Source organism: Hyaloscypha bicolor (genome assembly GCF_002865645.1).
Source record: "Hyaloscypha bicolor E unplaced genomic scaffold K444scaffold_108, whole genome shotgun sequence".
Taxonomy (NCBI): domain Eukaryota; kingdom Fungi; phylum Ascomycota; class Leotiomycetes; order Helotiales; family Hyaloscyphaceae; genus Hyaloscypha; species Hyaloscypha bicolor.
In genome coordinates, this window is record NW_020194610.1 from 160036 (window position 1) to 179979 (window position 19944).

Sequence of the window (19944 nt, forward strand, 5' to 3'; positions counted from 1 at the left end):
ACGAAGAGTAATTGCTTCTTCTACCCCCGTGTCTTCTGCGCTACAATTGCAGTGCTTTTTGATCACGCGGTGCATTGATGCACGTGCGAGGTTTTCAAACTTTATTTTCACCGCGCAAGGCCGTCTTTCCACTACGTCGATCGTTTGCTTTCCCAGACGGACGGACACGGCAGCTTTAGTCACGTGCGCCTAAGCATTATTAAACGTCAACATCCCCGAAGTTGCAACACTTCGAAATACCAGCCGTTCCACCATAATCGGTCGGGGCGCTTTTATCGTTAAGTCCCCTTAGTATTCAGAGGCTCTAAATCCGTATATTCTAGCTGTTTCAAAGTATATAAAGCCGTTATTTTGATATTCTAAAGTGTTGACTTTGAATTCAGGGAACTGACACCTGAGAGTTGGACGGGATATACGTATTGGTTGGCTTGAGGTTACATACGGTATCCGCGGGTCAGATTTCTGGCTTGTGGCTCAAATGCAATCGGTACCCTCACTCCACTCGTTAATCGTTATACAACATCGAGATCCAGCTCGATAACAAAGGAGAGTTAGCCCAATGCCTCGTAAACATTCATGAATGTTCAATACCACATCATTGGATTGTTCCCTAAATTCTCTTATATATCTCAAGCATGTTTCTGGTTGTATCTCCTCTTACTTATATTCAGTTGAAAACCTTGGATTTCTGCCCCCTAGAGCAAATACCAATTCTTCCTCATTTCAATCTAATCGGCTATTGCCTGGAGTTTGCCATCTGTAAACGCCTGTAATCATTCCAGGTCTATCAGGCCCTATCATAACATCGTTTCTTCGAATGGCGTTCCAACCAGGTCCTTGACCACACTGCCTCATGTCGGCATGTTCCATGCCTTTCGGCATCGCTATATACAACAGTCTCGAATTATTATTCCAATCTTCGTGACCTTCAAACGTCACGCAACTTCGTACTTCTTCAGCCTAGTATTCTCCACGCTCGGGGGTTTCCTCTACACTGTCGCCGTTTCCCTTTTGGTTCTTGAATTGGCTAACCCTTATCAGAACAGCCCTGGCCAAGGCGGGTTTGTCCTGCATGGTCACTGGAAATCACTAATCCTATACTTCCGTCTTCATCTCCTCGCTCATGACTCCTGGAAGTTGAATGGGATCTTGGGAATGATTATCGTTGATGTAGTTGCCTTCAATTCAATAACGACTGGTCTCACACGCTAGATGAACATGCCTTTTGTATTCTTCAAAGTCTGTTCGGTGCTGATCTATGGAATAGGGTGTCCAGCATAATCTGGGGAGTTCCATTCCCCAGCCCCTCGTCATCTCGGAGAAAGTGATAGCCGCGCTATTTTTCATCCAGGAGGTGGTCCTTTCAAGTACCTAAATCCTCTACACTCGCAAGATGCTCAAGCCAGGCGAGACCCTCCAAAAGCAACGCTTCCGCGGAGCGATGGTTCACCTCATCGACGCCAATCTCTTGCTCATCGCACTAGACATCATCCTCCTCAGCCTTGAATATACTGCCATATGGGGAATCTGGTGCAGTTTCAAATTTGTCATCTACAGCACAAAGCTAAGGATGGTATTCAACCTCTTCAACCAACTTAAAATTTTAGCGACTGGCCATAGCCTCAGCCAGACTTATCTCAACATGTTTACTGACAATATATGCTTTTTGGCGAAGAACTTTATAATACCGAATACTAAGCTATTCCCGGAGGTGACTCCTGGAAGTCAGCTTCAAGGAAGTACCACACACTTCCCGAGTGCTCAAAGCAGACCGAGGGGATCTCCAAAAATCAGGTTGTGGATGATGGTTTCATCCTCAGGACAACGCAGATCAATATCCAGGCTGACTAGCCTCACGGCAGTGAACATGATGGAGATTTCGAAAGCAGATATCTGAAGCTTCCATTAGGACTTAGCGTTGCAAAAATGACTAAAACACCTTCTGAAGTTGAGTTTACGGTTCATGGGGCATAGTTCTAGCTGCCTCCGTGCTGTGGTTGAGTTTCGTTCCGGTTTATTTCGTTGGCAGGATGAATGGAACTGCTTTCACTATATATATTCTATACAATTCGTTGTAATTCACAAATGATCGAGGCTTAGAATCTTTGGTGAGGCACCAGAGGCCATAACCTTCCCATTTCCTTACGCGAACCAAAAGACCTGCTCCGGGACAAATGCTAGGTGCGTGAGACAGATTGAAGTTCAATGACGGGAGCTTACTCAACCTATTATTTTCGTTCGTTATGCGTTACCACTAAAAGTAAAAGGTGATTTAATTCATGAGGGAGTGACCATGGCGCACTTAACCACCTCACACCAAGATTCCAAACCGCATCCACATAGCTCCTCGAATCCGATCCCAGAGCACCCTATTCTCAATCATACACATCAATTGAAATTAATCCATCCTTGGGCCCAAAATTTGAATAAATAAATAAATAAAAACAAAAAACATTTGATAGAGCGACGCAAGTCCAAGTTATCCAGTACCAGCTCCGTCCCCAAGAAATGTCTATCCAAATCACATTTGCTTCTCTTCAAAGAGCAAGCAAGAATGAAGGTACCTTTCCTGTGCTGCCGAACTGATTTGAGGGAATTCGAGAGATCGAGGGTCGAAGACGTAGTCAGACTTCTCAGCTTCAAGATGCGGAAAAGTCGCCTACATAACCGTACACCAGCCAAGGCCCGGCCTGCCTCTATTGCGCGGAGCCAAATTTCTTTTCTTATTGGCTGCAATTACCGCTACGAGGTCACGTTTGTTGTAGTCAACCTCCTCGTAAGATGTTATCCTGCAGATATTACGACTCTCATTAGCTTCTAATCTAGGTCGAGATTCGGAATAACAGAGTTAGGGAAGGGAATGCGACACACGGGGCTACTTCCTCTCCGGTAGATAGAACGAGACTTGAGAGGGCGAGGGGGGCGATGGCAATGTATATAGTGGTAACGATGGTCATGAAATGCATATTGGCTCGCGAAAAGATGACGGCAAAGTGTCGTTGCTGCTAAAAATTGGTTTCGATTTGGGTGGTCTGAAAACGGATCTTTTGGTAATTTATTTTTCTCTCTTTTTTCCCTTTTGTTGGTTGGATTGAAGCGACCAGAGCAGATTGAGAAGAGGTGATGAGGCGAAAGAGATGGGAGATCTTTATTAAATGGTCTTCGTCAAGTAGTAAATGTAGGTGATTGCTGTACGGTATGGAACGGACAATTCCGATTAATTCGGTATTTTTCCTTTTTTTAGACTATATTTGCCAGCATGCCGGTCCGATTCAATACGTAGCATCAACTGAATGCACCTTTCCGCCTCAGCAGAGAAAAAGTCCAGGTTATAACTGGGCTCTCTCTTCCATGCTAGCCAGTGTAGAGCAAATTCTCTGATCTATCGTGGAGCACGAGAATAAAAATGACTCGATATTTCGGAAGTCCCGAGATTCCGGAGTTTTGGAGAACCACCGTAGACTCGCACTCTCCAGACGCTGTGTAAATCGATCACCGTGCTTTGCTACCAACCCATTTCCAGGTACGATCGGAGGTCACTTTGTTCCACGAGATCGTTCCAAAGCTCTGGTGACTTTCCTCGTGTTCAAAATGGGGACACGGGCATGAAACATAGAAGGTAATTATCTTGCAGGTGGTACAAATGTCGGAGGTCGCCGTTGGAGTCGAGCGATATCTGGTAACCTGGTTCCGGTGTGACAGAAGTTTCTTCGTAATGGCACTTAATTTTATCCTTGATGAGACCTTGCTAGACGGAGAGAAGAGGAGGATTTAGCCCTGACGATGAGTAAGATAAAAGGGAGGAGAGAGGTTCTCTTTCAAAGCTGCGACTATTGGTCACTTGATTCATTTTTTCGGAGTTTCAAATATCCTCCTTCATGAAGCTCAATAATAGCTTCCTCAGAACCATCCTTCCAGCAAGTACCCTCTTCCTACCGGCCTTAGGCGCTCCTCAAGGATTACCTGCAGCGCTTCCGTTCGTCTCTCTCAAATAATCCTATTTTATTTCCTTCTACTAACATTCCTAAGGCTCCTCGTAGGCTTATATCCCCAGGTCAAGTACGGCGGAGGCACATACTACGCTGCGAGTGGACCATACTCCACCTGTCTCAGCATCCCAACGAACCTCCAGACCGTTATCCAGTCGGTCAAACTCCGACCGAACGTCAAGCAATGTACCTTTTATGGCAACGCGGACTGCACGAAAGTGAAGGGAAAATACGAGACGCATAGGAAAGATCAGCCGGGTGTTACTTTATCTCCTATCTTGACTATCAAATGTACCAAAGGTTGAAGTCATTTGCTGGATTAAAAAGATAGGCTTTGTGGGCTTTGCTGAGCTTTGAATTAGGATTGGAGACTGATTTTCGAAACATGTTCTTAAGATAACAAATTGTAATCCCCACATTTGATGAGGGACTCATTCAATTCATCTCGAATCCTTCCCACTCAGGGACGTCAGACACATTGGTAATGGAATTCAAAATGCGCAAGCAACACGTACCGCTGCATGCAAGAGCTGCAGTCTTGCCATACAAGTTGCGGGCTTTGGTGGTATTGCTGTTCCTTCACATCTCGCTTAGAAAAGGGGGGAATATGTAAAATGATGCCCCTCCGGGTGTCGATTGGGGTGTCGATTTGGGGCCAAGGTATTTAGAGACCTTAAGTCAGTATATCAAAAAAAAAATCAAGGCTAGTTAATTATAGTTGACTATGATTTGATTCAGTAAATTTTGACTTGATTTGATTTAATTATAATTAACTATAATTATTATATAATACTAAAAAAACTTGAATTTCTTAAATAATTTAAAAGATTATTAAATAACTAATAGCTATATTAATAAGATATAAACAAAACTTATAAAATATATATAAGAGTATAAAGCTAGTCTAAATCGGGTATAAAAACCTAGTTATTCTTTTTAGAAACCTCTTTTTTATTCCTATTTTCTGCTTTTTTTATTTCTTTTTATTTTAAGAAATATTAAAATTAATTAAAGATTATTAAGGCATTTTCGAATATATCGAGTAAAATAAATAAGTATATAATTAAAAGCTTCTTAATTAGAGCTATAATTATTAAGATATTTATTTATAAAATAAGAAAAAAAGAAAATAACTTAAGGAAAATTACTTATTTATATATAAAACCTATAATAGTACTAGCTAGGAGCCATATAGAAATAGCTATTATATGACTGGTTTCATCTAGCTAGCCGGCATTTTAGTAGTTTTAGCTAATATTTCTCTTTTTTTATTTCCTTTCCTTTTCTCTCTCTCTTTTTTTTTTTTTAGCTTAGTATAATATAATAGCGGGATTAAGGTAATAACCAGGGCTTAAAGATCCAAGAATCTTATATATTAAAAATACTAAGCTAAAAAGAAAAAAGAAAGAAAGAGAGAGAAAGAAAGGAAATAAAAGAAAAGAAATACTAGCTAAAACTACTAAAATGCCGGCTAGCTAAGTAAAATCAGTTATATAATAGCTATTTTCATATGGCCCCTAACTAGTACTATTATACTAATTTAGTAAAGAATACCTTAAATAATACCGGATATAGGCTAGTCTAAGCCTTATTTTAGCCTTATTTCGCTTTTTTAATCTCCGAATATATATATATATATAATTATGTAACTAACTAATTAGCTATAGTTAATTATAGTTAATTATAATTAATTATATTTAGATTTAATTTAATTTAGAAATAATAATTCAATTAAGTTAAATTATTTAATATATTGCCTTAAATAAGCTCTTTTAATATAAGTATAAGCTAGTATTTTATAAGGCTTATAATATAATTACATGCCTTTAAACTTATAATAAAAATATTTCTTAAAATAAAAATTTAATTTAAAGGCATTTATATATAAATTATTTAAGTTCTAGTTTTAAAGCCTTTTAAAGCCTTATAAATTAAGGGCTTATAAGTCTCTTATATCTGATTTTAGAGACTTATTTACTAAAGTTCTAGGCTTTTTTAAGTTTATTTTTTAGTTATAAAATATTTATTTTATAATTATTTTAATTTAAAAAACAAGTATTAATATTAGTTTATTAGTAATATATAATACTATTATATAAATATAGAAATACTAGTTACTATTACGAGTATAAGATCTAGGGCCTAGAAGGCATAGTTAGACTATTTCTATTTTAATAATTCAAAGCTAAAGAGAGAAGAGAATCCCAAAGAAGCCTCGGATCTAAATAATCGCAAGCTATATACGGGCCCACGTACTAGCTTAAGCTCGGAGTCACGTATAATAATTAGGTAACTATAAATACCTCGCTCAGATACTAGATGCCTCTCTAGCTCTAGTCTAACCCCTACTAGTACCATATATTATAATAACTGTAATATTACCCCTCTTTCTCGAAATAAGCTTATTTCCGAGCTTTGAAAGTCTCTATTAAATTTCCAAGTTATAGGTCACATATTAAAGGCCAGGGCCTTTTATATATAACTTTAAAGAATTTCCGTTTATATTATATGGTTTCGGTAATATATTATTCTTGATATAGTCTAACTAATAAAGGAGATTCTGGGGTAGTCTTGGCTATTTGGGGTTCTTATTATAGAAGCTCTAAAAAGCTAGGGCACTATTACTTAATAAGAAAGCGGGATACTACTTCGGATCTGGGTCCTATTCTTTTTACTAGACTTAGTACTTTAGCTTCCTATAAAGTAGTTTTATTACTTATATTTCTTGAACTTCGTACTCCGTTTCCCTGTCTTATAGTTCTAATAGCAGAGGCTCCGGATTTGCTTATCCGGGAAGGGAATTGCCTAGATCTTTATATAGCTTCTCTATATAAAATACCGGATATATTCTTATTAATTCCGGAAGCTTAAGCCTAAAGAAATATCTTACTTATTCCAGGATTTCATATAGTTCTTCTATTTAGTAAGCTAGCTTGCGGCTCGGATAATTATTTTTCTAGTATTTAGTAATAATCTATACCTTATCTCTTATTCCGAAATCTATTAGTTAGTAGTACTTATTAGCTTGAGTAATATAGTATTCTTATACTTATATTATATTCTCCTATATTTTTTGCCATAATTTATAGAGCCATATTACTAGGGCCTTTACCTCCTATTTATTTAGCTCTTCCTTTAGGGTACCTAATTATACTTGGGTTTCCTAATTAAATAATATCCGTAGTTTATAGCCCTTTTCTATAAGAAACGGGAATTAGCCTATAATCTCGTAAACCAGAGCTACCTACTAGTAGTTAATTATTACTACCTATTTATTCTAATTATCCTAGTAATAATTTATATAGGGATATAGCTATTAGTTAAAGTACTAGTTAATAATTTCCGTCTGGCTATTAGTTTGGGGATAATTAGTAGTTAATAACTTGAGCTTTATACTAATATACTTATAGAACTCGCTTTAGAAATCCGATATAAACTAGGGGCCTTAATTAGATACTATAGTCTCCGGAATACTAACTTGGCGAACTATATAAGTAAGGAATAGGGGTACTAACTCTTTAGCTATTACTATATTTCGGACAGGAATTATAATAGGGCACTTATCTAGGCAATTAATAAAGATTACTACTATATTATACTTATTCCTATTCTCTAGGTACTTCTTGAAATCCACTAATATATACTATTAGGGGCAGTTAGGGACTAGTAATAGATATAAGAGCCCTGGCTTCTTATTTCTGGAGACGTGGGATTATTAGTAGGTATAGTAGTTGTCCTTATACTAATTAATATCTATATCTTGGCCTGGCTAGTAATAGCGGGCCTAAAGAAGCTATTAAAGCTTGGCTTGTCCTAGATATCCTATTAGGGGCTATGTATATGCCTCCTAAATAAGGATAATATATAAGGGTATCTCGGGTATTATTATACTATTAGATATAAATAGTTTGCCATATTATAAGAGGAGGCCGTCTTATAGTATCCAAGTGCCTTTCTTCTTATTTCTTGTCTTATCCTATAGCTTTTCTAGCTCCGGTAACTCTCGGTTCTCGCTTAATAGCTTATCTACTAGCTAGATATTATTATACTGGGTTTCTTCCTGAGCCGGGCTTATAAAGGCCTTAATTAGGGCTAATTAGAGATCCCGTATAATATTATTATTAATTTTTTATTATAGGAGGAGAATTTGGGTTTAATAGGCTACTATTACCTTATCCTGGGCAGTTATATTCTCGTATTTCCTATTTAGGATATCCGCTCATTTATTTAACTTACCTATCTAATATATAAGCTTAAAATAGTAATAGGAAAGGTATTTTGCCTAGTAAGCTTGTCTTACTAAGAGCTTCTTTATAGTTATAAAGTACTCGAGGGCTCGGTAGTCTAAGTAAATTATAAAGGATGCCTCCTATAGGCCTTTTAGCTCCGCTTACTATTTAGTTAAAAAGAGAATAATAATAAGTATTTCTTTATTATAGATATTATAGTTTAGCTCTACTAATTATATAGTCTTAGAGAAGAATACTACCGGATACTAGAGTTCTATCTAGGGGTCTTACTATAAGAGAATACTAGCTATAACTTTATTTAATATATCTGTCTTAACTATAATAGAGAGATTCGGGTTATAGTAGTATAAAATTAGTACCGAGAGTATAGCTTGCTTTAGTTTAGTAAAACCTTCTTAATACTAATTTATTTACTTAAATAGAACTCCCTTATATATTAGAGCTATTAGGGGCTTTACTATATGGCTATATTCCATAATAAAATACTAATAAAAGTTATAAAAACCTAGAAAGCCTTATATTTCTTTAATTATCTTTAGTAATTACTAGTCCTTAATAACTACTATCTTATCTGGATCTATTTTAATACCTCTAGTAAAGATAATAAAGCCTAGGTACTTTATATAAATAACCTTAAACTCTAATTTCTTAATATTTACTTAGAGGCCAGTATCCTATAATTACTAAAGAATCTTTTATATATAATCTTTATATTCTAGGGAATTATCCAAGTAAATTAGAATATTATTTAAATAAGCTATATAAAAGATATTAAGGCAATTAAAGAGAATATTATTTATATACCTCTAATATATAGCAGGGCTATTAGTTAGGCCTTCCTAAAGAATCTTATACTTATAGGCCCTATATCTTATACGAAATATTATAAGTTCTTCTAATTCTGGGTCTATTCGGATCTAATAAAATACTTATTAAATATCTAGCTTTATATAGACCTTGGCTTGAGCTAGCTATATAAGGGTCTTATAAATAAGAGAAAAAGAATAATAGTTCTTTTATATTAAGTTATTTAGCTTATAATAATTAATATAGAATCGGAGAGCTCCGTTAGCCTTCTTTATAAAAAGAATTAGAGATATAAAAGGGGACTGGCTTAGCTTAATAAAGCCTTATTAGAGGTTCTTTTTAAAGAAGCACTTGATCTCTTATAGCTTATAGGTCAATTATTAATAAAGTAGGAAATACCCTAGGCTCTCTAGGCCTTTGGAATTATTAATCTGAATCTTATAATTATATAATTAATATAGAAATAAGATATTTAATACTTCTTTTAAGAAAATATCTGTGAAATCCTTAAACTCCTCTAGTAAGACTCTTACTAGCTACTATAGCTCCGTTTCTCCTAGCTATTACTTGCCCGAAATAAACTCGTTCTCTTATTATAATTCTAGTTCTTTATTAATCTCGAAAAATAATATTATAAAGAAAAGATTCTTCTTCTTCTATAGGTTTATCTAGAAAGCAGCTAGTAAGATGCCTATAATATTAACTAAGGGCCTTGATTAGATTTTATAGTTTTTCTTTAGATAATATGGTTTTAATATCTCTATCTCTGGCTTAGGAGAAACTTCTATATTTCCTAAGGCTACTTGTATTTCTCTATAATATTAAGCTTAATTTTTTTGCTATATATGGCTTTCTAAGCCCGGGTTAGGAAGAAAATAAGGAGATTTCCTTTTTATAAGCTAAGGTCTCTAGGACTTATTTATAGCTATAGCTTTATTTCTTCTATTTATATCTTTTTAGTACTAGTTACTTTTTCCAGGTTCTAAGTTCTTATATATAGTAATTAGGACCTTATCCTAACTCTTCTTTCTAGGCTAATTATCTAGCCAGATTAATCTTCTATTCTTGTAATTAATTAGGATACTAGTACTTATAAACTACTATTATCCTAAAATCATATTATACTTACCTAGTCCTATAACTAGTATAGGTACTAGGACCTTTCGTCTATTAATTAAGAGTATAAGCTTAATATAGTAAGTAATAGGTATAGCCTACTTACTATTAAACTCTCTTATATTATAGGGTAATACTAATTAAATAGGCTTAATATCTAGAAATTATTTAATTATTCTTATAAACTTAAAATTAATAAAAGTATATCCGTTTACTCTAGTATTAATAAGAGAAGAAATCTTAATACCTAATTTATTATTACTAACTATATAAGGAAGTATAAATGCTTTACCTCCTAGTAGCTAGCTTAAATTAACTTCTGCTATATTTATATAATATGGCCCTAAAAAAAAGACTTTCTTTAGGGGTTCTCGTTTCCCTGTTCTATATCCTTAGATAGCTTACTTATAGTAAGTACTACTAGCTTGGCCGCCAAAACTTGCTTTATATACTCTATCTTGGGCTCTAGATAGTTCCTAGATATATAACCAAATCTATTATAGTTATAGTACTTGAGATCTGAGAATCCGGGCTTTGGAGTAATAGGCTTATCTATTACTAGGGTCTTGAGAGCGGGCTTTATATAAAGGGCGCCTCCTGGGCTTAGCTTATCCGTATTTTTATTAGCTTTTTTAGATATCTATTCTTTCTTTTTATAGTAAGCTCGGATTTACTAGTTATTCGTAATATAGTATTATATAAACTCTGTAATATAGATAGCCGGGTTATTATAGTATATAGCTATGGCCTCTTAGAGCTTCTAGGTAAGCTTATTATTTAGGTTATTCTTAAGGTCCTGCGGATTAATATTTCCGTCTACTATATACCTTAGGAATAGGGTATAGAACTCCTAAAAGGTCTAGCCCTTCTTTATAAATAGCTCCTTAAACGCTTACCAAGTATTATACTTCTTATTCGGGTTACTATATAGCTCCTCTAGATAAGTATATAGTTCCCTAATAGTCTCATATATATATTAATTATCCTGGTTTAAATAGAGAGAGATTAGTATAAAAGTATAGCTACTTATATAGCCGGATATATAAATAATCTTATAGTCCTCTATTTAATAGGTATTAGAGTTACTATAGAGCTTGTTCTTGATCTAAACTAACTAATTATTAAAGGTAATACTATCCTTGGTTATATCTTTGAAAATAGGAGGATTAGGAAGTTTAATTAAGTATTTACCTTCTAAAATAAAAGAACTAGTTATTCCGGCAGGCTATATAATAAGCTTCTTAATAATGGCTTTATTCTTTTATAGGGCTTACTTGGTTTCTTTTAGCTAATTCCGATAATTCTTACTATAGGTAAGGATATTACATATCTTTAGAATTAGCTTAATAATCTCTTTATATAAAGCCTCTGGGTTCCAAAGTAATTCTTGGAACTCTGCCTTTAATAAGGCAGGTCCCTCTTCTTTCTCTATTTTCTAGAAGAGAGTATCTCTTCTATTATAAATATTAATAGGATACTCGAATCCCTCAGGAGACTTAATAAAAGGCTCTGGTCTACCTTCTAGTAATATACTAGTAGTATCTCGTACTATAGCTTCTTCTGATTTACCCAATTATTCCGGGACTTGCTTTTTTATAGATCTTCGTTTAATAGTAAGGTTACTGGCCTATTTACTTGCCTGGCTAGTTCAGGGCTTTCTTGCCTAGTTATTCTAGGGCTTTTTTTTATTCTAATATTAGTTAACCGGTTCGGGAATAGCTATAGTATATTATATCTATATTTATTAAAAACCAATTAGGTAAGTATTATTTAAATCCTTTATAGGATTAAGAAATAGGTAAGCTTTGAATTATATTATAAGTATAAGATCTAGGGCCTGGAAGGCATAGTTAGACTATTTCTATTTTAATAATTTAAAGCTAAAATGAGAAGAAGATCCCAAAAGAGCCTCGGATCTAAATAATCGCAAGCTATATACGGGCCTATATACTAGCTTAAGCTCGGGGTTATATATAATAATTAGGTAACTATAAATACCTCGCTCAGATATTAGATACCTCTCTAGCTCTAGTCTAATCCCTACTAGTACTATATATTATAATAACCGTAATAGTTACTATAATAGCGAAATTAAGGCAATAGCTAAGGCTTAAAGATTCAAGAATCTCATATATTAAAAATACTAACCCTAAGATAAAACTAGTTATATAATAGCTATCTCTCTTTAGTTCTAGCTAATACTATTATAATTATATTAAATTAGTAAAGTTATTATTTAGAAATAAGAATTATAATATTATAGTATTAATATATAATTCCTAAATCTATTAAGCCTAATAGGAACTAGTTTACTAATCGAGTTATATCTATAATACGAGTTTATATAACTAGTTATATAAATAGAAATTCATAATATAGCTATTTTAATAATTAATTTATTTATAAAAAGTTTATATTTAAACTGCCTTTAATTAGTACTATAAATAAAAAAAGTATTAAATACTATTAGTTTTTTATAAAATAAAATAAATTTAAGAAAAAATCTAAAATTTTAGTATTTTTATTCGAGTACTTTTATTTTAAATTAATAGTTTAATTAATATTAAAAGTATTATTTTATATATTTCTAGAAAAAATACTCGAATTAAAAATATATAAAATCTATTAATTTAATTAAATAATAATAATCTAGTTATTATTTACTAATAATAATTAAGCCAAATACTATATAAAATTTTATATTAAACTAATATAAATATAAGATAATTTTAAAAGAAATTCTCGAGTTATATAGAAAATCCCAAGAAATTATTTATTTAAAAAGCCCTTATATTATAAGCTTACTTCAATATAATACTTAATAATTAATAATTAATATAATACTTAATAACTAATATAATACTTAATAGTTAATATATTATTATATTTAATTATATAATAATAGTTAAGCTAAATCCTTAATCGAGTCATTTCTAAATCGACTGCCCGAAATTTACTGCCCACTCATAGGAAGCATGATTAAGACCACAAGATAGAAATTGTTTCACAACTCTGGATGTTGTCAGGATCTAAAGGTAGAACTGCTCGGCCATAGCCCAAAAGGGCTTCACGAGGTTCAGCGTAATATAACCGATACCACGTGACTTGGTTTCGAATTCGAATGCCCTTGGGTTTCCAACGGACAGGGGATGTCGCTGCGAGCTTCTGGGCAATTGGGTATATTAGGACCACAGGAGCAATGACAAGCGGTAAGCTTCTCTCCGTAGATGGTCAAGATTCTACTTGCAACCGAGCGAGATTCAGGATTAGACAGAGTGTAGAAACCAAGCACACACCAAGCCTGATCATTTCTACAGCGAGATGGCTTCAATAGGGAAACTGAGAGGTGACAGTAATAACGGAAGGAGCCAAAAGGGGTGGATCAACGCGAGAAATCGCGTCCATCGGCAAAATCTCGGCTTCTTCGTTCTCGGTCCAAATCTCTTCCGTATCCAAAACTTCTTCTTCAATACTCATATATCACCTCCTCCTCTGTGTCCGACTGACTTTCAAAGATTGGCTGTGCATATGGAGAATTTCCATCGTGTTGCGTCTCGAGTGGCCAGTTCCATGCCTCGGCTCATCAGAAGCCCGAAAAGCAGTCTCCGTTGAACGAATTCGGAGGTTTTCCTTTCTCGTCAATAGTTCCTCTCCTGACCTCTTCAGGAATGGGCTGAGACTCTGATATTCCGCTTCTCAAGCGGTGAAAGCTCAGAAAACCTCACCAAATGGCACTCGAGGTTTCGGTCACTTTGGCAGGGTCTGTTGTCATCAAACTTTCGCCCAATGACAACATGGCGACGACATCTCCTTGCATGTGCTGAACTCAGCGCCCAAACTCTTGAACGGGCCTAGAGGCACCTTATCACACGCTACACCGCATCTTCTGGCGTACCGAATTAGACATGTGTCACTGGTTGCAGGCGCATACAATATTGTTTCTCGTAGCAAGCCACTTTGAACAAAATGGTGGAGCGGTAGCGTTTCTTTGTCGGAGTGGCTGAGAAGGCGTATTCAGGGGTAGTTGTAAGCCCCGAAGTACTGACATCCTGACATGAGTGGTTTCTCTTGCTCGAAGACTGCACCTCCACGACGTTACTACCACCCCTCTCTTCCTTGGCACTTTTATCAGAGGCACAGAGGGCACATTACATGCCTCTAGCCAACATCACCCGATCTACAAGACGATGTTTCCACCAGGTACAGATACTAGCGGCCATGTCGTAGTCCAATCTTTACCTGTGGCCGTTGAGAAGTCGGTGAGCCCAAGTGTGCAACAGGATGTCTCAAGCGACGAGAAGAAAGCGTACAATGTCGAGGTCCTCGAGAGCCCTGATTCGCCAGCGGAGTCCATCATATCTATTCATCAGCCGTATTCACAGCAAATCGTTGGCACGAGGTTACAGAGATGGGGAGCCGTCCTTTTAAAGTTTGCAAGATTCACGGGACCGGGGACTCTCATCAGCGTGGCGTATGTCGACCCGGACAACTTCCAGACTGCATTGGATGCAGGGGCTCAGTTTCAGTACAAACTCCTATTCATCATTCTGCTTGGTGTGTTGATGGCGGTGTTCCTACAGGTAACCTCCGTCACAAGATTGGATGGTCGGGTGTTGACGTAAAGCAGGCATTGGCAACCAAGCTTGGATGTGTCACGGGGTTGAATCTTGCACAGATGAACCGTGCTTACCTTCCAAGATGGTTGAACTATTTCATTTATGCCATCGCGGAAGCAGCAATCATCAGTACCGACATTGGACAGGTAAGTCCAACCCACCCGGATAAGCAATCGTTCACGGAGCTAAATATCTCAACAGGTCATTGGAACAGCTATTGCTATTAACATCCTGTTTCCAAAGGTACCCCTCGTTGGCGGGTGCGCCATCTCAATATGTGATACGCTCTTCATCCTCGCTTTCTACAAAGCCGATGGAACACTTCGTCGTCTCCGCATATTCGAAGCTTTCGTCGCCCTCTTCATCATTGGTGTCTTTACCAGCTTCTGTATCGAGCTCTCGTTTGTCACCGACCCAGCTGCCGACGTGTTCAAAGGGTTTCTTCCTTCGAAAGAGATCTTTGTCTCCAATGGGTACGTCGCCTCACTGCAAATCCTCTCTCACAATTCTCTCTCTGCAAGTTCATACCAACTCCTCACTTACCCCCCCTTCCCCTTTCACACTTCCGCCTCCCACCCCCTGACAGCAACACCACTAATAACCCCCAGACTCTTCCAATCATGCGCAATCCTCGGCGGCATCCTCATGCCTCACTCCCTCTACCTGGGCTCCGGCTTCGTCCAACACCGCATGCGGGACTTTGACGTTACCTCTGGCACTCTCCACGAAGCACGTGCCTCCAACACCAAGTACGCCATCACTCTGTACCGCCCCACGATCTCGGCCATCAAGAGCTGCATGAAGTACTCCATAGCAGAGATGTGCATCTCCCTTTTTGTGATCACGCTGTTCGTCAACAGTGCGATCTTGATCGTGGCGGCGAACAGCTTGGGCGCGGACGCCTCGAACGCCGATTTACCCGCTATTTATCATCTCTTTGTGCAGACCATCGGGCAAGCAAGTGGTACGTACATCCCCAGCCGTTCCCTCTTTGTATCTTCTCCAAAACTGCAAAGCACATCCCTGACGCTCACCAGGAACCATCTTCGCCCTCGCCCTCCTCTTCTCCGGCGTCTCCGCCGGAATAGTCTGCACCATGGCCGGGCAACTAATCTGCGAAGGCGCGCTGGACTGGCGCATGAAGCCCTTCTACCGACGTCTCCTCACCCGCAGCGTCTCCGTGATCCCCGCCATCATCATCGCCGCCTCTGAAGGCCAGCGGGGTCTCGCCGCCGCGCTGAACGGCTGCAACGTCGTTCTCTCCGTGGCGTTGATCTTCCTGACATTTCCGCTGATCTGGTATACGAGTTGCAAGCGGTATATGCGGGTCAAGGTGGATGAGAGGGCGACGCCGCTGGGCGTTGTGGATGGGATTATGAACTATGATGCTGTGAGGGCGGTGGAGGCCGGAGGGGCGGTCGAGGGCACGGTGTGCATGGCGAATAACTGGCCGACTACTATTGCGGCGGGGGTGGTTTGGTTGATTGTTACGGTGTTCAATGTTGCGACTTTGACGTTCCTCGGGTTGGGGATTGGGAGCGAAAATTAGACTTGGTGTCGAGACGGAGATACAAGATGTAGAGGGAATAAGCGTATGGATATGAACATAGAAAGAGTATAATGTATATAGGAAGAGGGTTCTAAAATGTGAGTAGGCTTTTTACGGTTCACCAGGGATCTGAGTTGAAGGCAGAGATGTATGTCTTACGTACACTTCTTACCTGATGAAAGTAACAAGCTACAAGAGCTACAAGTCCCCCACGAGAGCCGGGATAATACCCAACAACCTCAACTCTGCAGTCGGGACCCTACATCGAGACTAGAGGCTCGAGACTGTATTTCTGCTCAAAACCAGTCGAATAGGATCATCCCCTTTTTGAGTTGCAGCGAGCATTCGCAGAAATAGCTGGCAAGCGGCAGCCAAGCGGGAGCATTACCAGATGCGATGGAAATGTGGTCTGATGTGGACGGCTGCAGGCGTTAGGTTACCCGAAGAAGAAACTCGAAGGTTGGCTATCGGGCGAGGCTACGGGTTTGTACACCTAAAGTTTGGCTTTCCGTACTTTGTCATTTGGGCTGTGGGGGAGAGGAGGCGGTTGGCCGCATCATGCAAAAAGGAAGTTCACGTTCGGGCAAGGCTGAGAGGAGAGCAATGTGTCAAATCAAGCCTGATCTCAACTTCGTTGGTGGTCCGCATTCCGGCTGGCAGCGGCTAGAAAAGGAAGATAAGATGCTTGGGAGATTGGTACTCCCATTATTTTGTATCAGAAACATACCTTCTCTGAAGGTTCAAGTGGAAACGGACTTCGAGTTCCTTTTTCAATTATCGGCCGCTCGCGAGAACACCCCGTCAACTTCCCGAGTTCCTAGCATCTTTGAAGTTGGGCCCACCTCAGTCCAATACGTTCAGCCTAGAAGAAACAAGAAATGTATATGCTGGGTATATTCATGTATGTATTCATCTAAATTACCCCATTACCGTATATGAGTATGTGCATCTACTTCGGACACAACGCCTCCTTCTCCTCATCCTCGCCCTTTTCTCCATCTATTTCCTTCTTACCGGCAGGGCCTAACTCTATGGCCCCCGGCCCCTTCTCCCTCGGCCGCTCGCCTTCTTTCAACATCCAACTCCATCCCAACCCAAGCACAGAGATAACCATCAAGTACCCCCACCACACCGTCCCCACAACCCCAATATCATGCCCAAATCCAAATATCACACCTCCAATCAGCGGTCCCACAGCACGGGCGAGACTGCTGACCATGTTCCCCACCCCATGCACGGCCCCAAGGGCCAAGGGCGTAGGCGCTGAGTTTGTGAGAAGGATGACGCTCGATGGGATGCCGAAAGTTCGTGCTGTCACTTGTAGGAACAGTATACAAACAATCCCAAGACTCTGCAACGCCACATTGGTCTCTGGGATGAGGCATAGGTACGGGGCGAGTATATATGCCAGTGGGAACACACTCAACGCCACTCTATAACTCCTCAGAGTGCCGAGCCAGGCTTGGAGGGAGGGGTATACGCAGAGTTGAATCAGTATGCCGAAGATTCCGAACGCAGAGAGGAAGAGCCCGATTGTAGGGGACGAGAGGCCCAGACCGCCGTTGAATTTCAGCGCTGTAGGGGAATCATTCTTGAAGTAGGGTGTCGAGAGGAAGACGGGGAAGACTTGCATAAATGCTGCATTGTGGAGTGGGAGGAGGCCGAAGGAGACAATTGTTACGAGAACTTCGTGAGTGTAGATTGCACGGGAGGTTATGGAGAGCTTTGGTTTGGAGGGTCCCGCCCGGCTGAGTGGTTGGACTGTGAGTCCTGAGGTCTTTGGGGTTGGTGGTTCGAGTTGGTTCGAAATTTCGGTGCCGAAATTTTCTTCTTGGAGGGTTGAATAGCCAGAGGAAGACTCTTTGTGGAATATTCTCCTGAAGAGACTTTTCATAGCTGCTCCTGCCAATAATCCGTAGTCTTTGTGGTCGGTCTTTCCGGGCATCGTTTCCTTCAAGAAGAACACTGCGAAGAAAAGACTGACCAACAGCACTGCCGCATTGAATAACGTAGGCAGCGCGAATGGGTAAGCCCTCATCCAAGCCACTCCTTCTGGATCCTTCGAAAAGTTCCAAACGCCTGTAGGTCCGAATAGCCAAGGAAGGTTGACGATTGGATCAGCCAGACAGCCCCCAAGTGCAAGCCCAAGAACTACCCCCGAGTTGAATACCAATGGCAGAAGCAGGAATGCTCGACTCTGGTATTTCCTCTCCTTAACGATCTCCGCCGTCATTGTCCTCATAACTCCCGTATTCCCATTCCCAATGCCAGCCAAGACCCGCCAACACATCACCGCCGGTATGCTTGTTGAGAACCCGAAACCGATATTTGAAATAATGGAGAGTGTGAGCCCGATAATGATGCTCGGCTTCCTCCCCAACCTGTTTGCCACACTGGCCCATGGTACCGACGTAGCGAACTGTGAAAATGCGAAAAGAGAGACAAGGAGCCCAGCTTGTCGTGATATCGAAGCTGGGCTCGTATTGGGGGCAGTTTGTAATGAGCGTATGAGGTAGTATAGATATGGGAGGAGGCAGGTGTTCGAGAGGGGTTCGGACAGGCGGCAGATGGCGAGGATGAACAGTTGAGGCTTGTGCGGGAGGGACATCCAGGTGACGACCTCTGGTTTCCCTCCTTTCGGGGCGGCGCTGGGAGACATTGTGGGGCTGGCGGAGCCTGAACGACTGGAGCTCGCGTTCGCGTTGCTGTGCATCTTCGCTGTCTCTGCCAACGTTCGAGAATATATCGCCAACTCTCACGGTCTCCAAACCCACAATTCCCCCGTAAATGAATGAACGAATGTGGTGATGAAGGAGGGATGAGGCTCGGAGTGTCGAGGGGGGGAGGTCGCTTCAAGAAAGTTGGCAAGGGGGATGGCGGATCGACTCAGCCTCGCGCCTGGACATTCAGGGGTAAATGAGCTAACGCTGTGTGTAAGCTTAAATAGTGCGTCCGGTCCCCCGCTCCCCTACCTAAACTTAGACCCGACGAATAATCGAGGTTGCGATGCAAACAGGAATCCGCATCTTCACAGCACCTCACGCGACAGTTCGGAGTTTGAGCAGAGAGAAGAATCACAGACCGGACATGGCGCCACCGGATGTTCCGCTCCTGGATCTGGACACATTTTGGCTGTTTTCATTGTGTTGCGCTCGCGAGTCCGCCGTCTCTCAGCTCCGTCCTCAAGCCGCCCAAGGGGGCCTAGCGCCAGCTTCATTCTGGGTCTTCCTGACAGGTCCGGCGTGGGCGCTATCGAAACTCTTTTGTCGGGAGGCGGTTCGACGACTTGCAGCACGGTTGAAGTGCGCCACGGGCTCGTGATACGGCTGGGAGAATCGATAACTCCGACCCGGGAAATACCCAAGGAGTGCGTACTGTAAGCACGTTGTAAAACGAAACCCTGGGGCTGCGCAGTGCAGCGCTGTGCAGCGCAGAACTGCAACTCGGGAAGCGACGCTTACGTCAAGTCACGTGAGTTGACTGAAAACTCAGGCAGACCGCAGACCCCTGGCCTCAGGAGGAGGGGGAAGTTCCTCGTCCACATTTGGCATGATCCGCCGGCTGTTCGGCATACAGCGTACTCCGTATGCCCTGCGCTGTCAATCTGCCAATGGTTC

The 19944-nt window shown here is 40.0% G+C and overlaps 3 protein-coding genes across 3 annotated transcripts; 2 read left to right on the plus strand and 1 right to left on the minus strand.

Moving 5' to 3' along the window:
• Window positions 1–3878: 3878 nt before the first annotated feature.
• On the plus strand, window positions 3879–4294 carry K444DRAFT_631449 (uncharacterized protein; the record flags this gene model as incomplete). The annotated part of the gene is made up of 2 exons (XM_024883361.1): window positions 3879–3976; window positions 4030–4294. The coding sequence occupies 2 exons, from the start codon at window positions 3879–3881 to the stop codon at window positions 4292–4294; spliced, it is 363 nt and encodes a 120-aa protein (XP_024734875.1).
• Window positions 4295–14349: 10055 nt separating this feature from the next.
• Window positions 14350–16784, plus strand: K444DRAFT_690899 (natural resistance-associated macrophage protein; the record flags this gene model as incomplete). Its single annotated transcript, XM_024887781.1, has 5 exons — window positions 14350–14730; window positions 14790–14924; window positions 14980–15251; window positions 15387–15742; window positions 15816–16784. The coding sequence occupies 5 exons, from the start codon at window positions 14350–14352 to the stop codon at window positions 16325–16327; spliced, it is 1656 nt and encodes a 551-aa protein (XP_024734876.1). The 3' UTR covers window positions 16328–16784.
• A 492-nt stretch (window positions 16785–17276) lies between these two features.
• On the minus strand, window positions 17277–18986 carry K444DRAFT_533014 (MFS general substrate transporter; the record flags this gene model as incomplete). Its single annotated transcript, XM_024875115.1, has 1 exon — window positions 17277–18986. The coding sequence occupies one exon, from the start codon at window positions 18984–18986 to the stop codon at window positions 17277–17279; it is 1710 nt and encodes a 569-aa protein (XP_024734877.1).
• Between the last annotated feature and the right edge of the window lie 958 nt (window positions 18987–19944).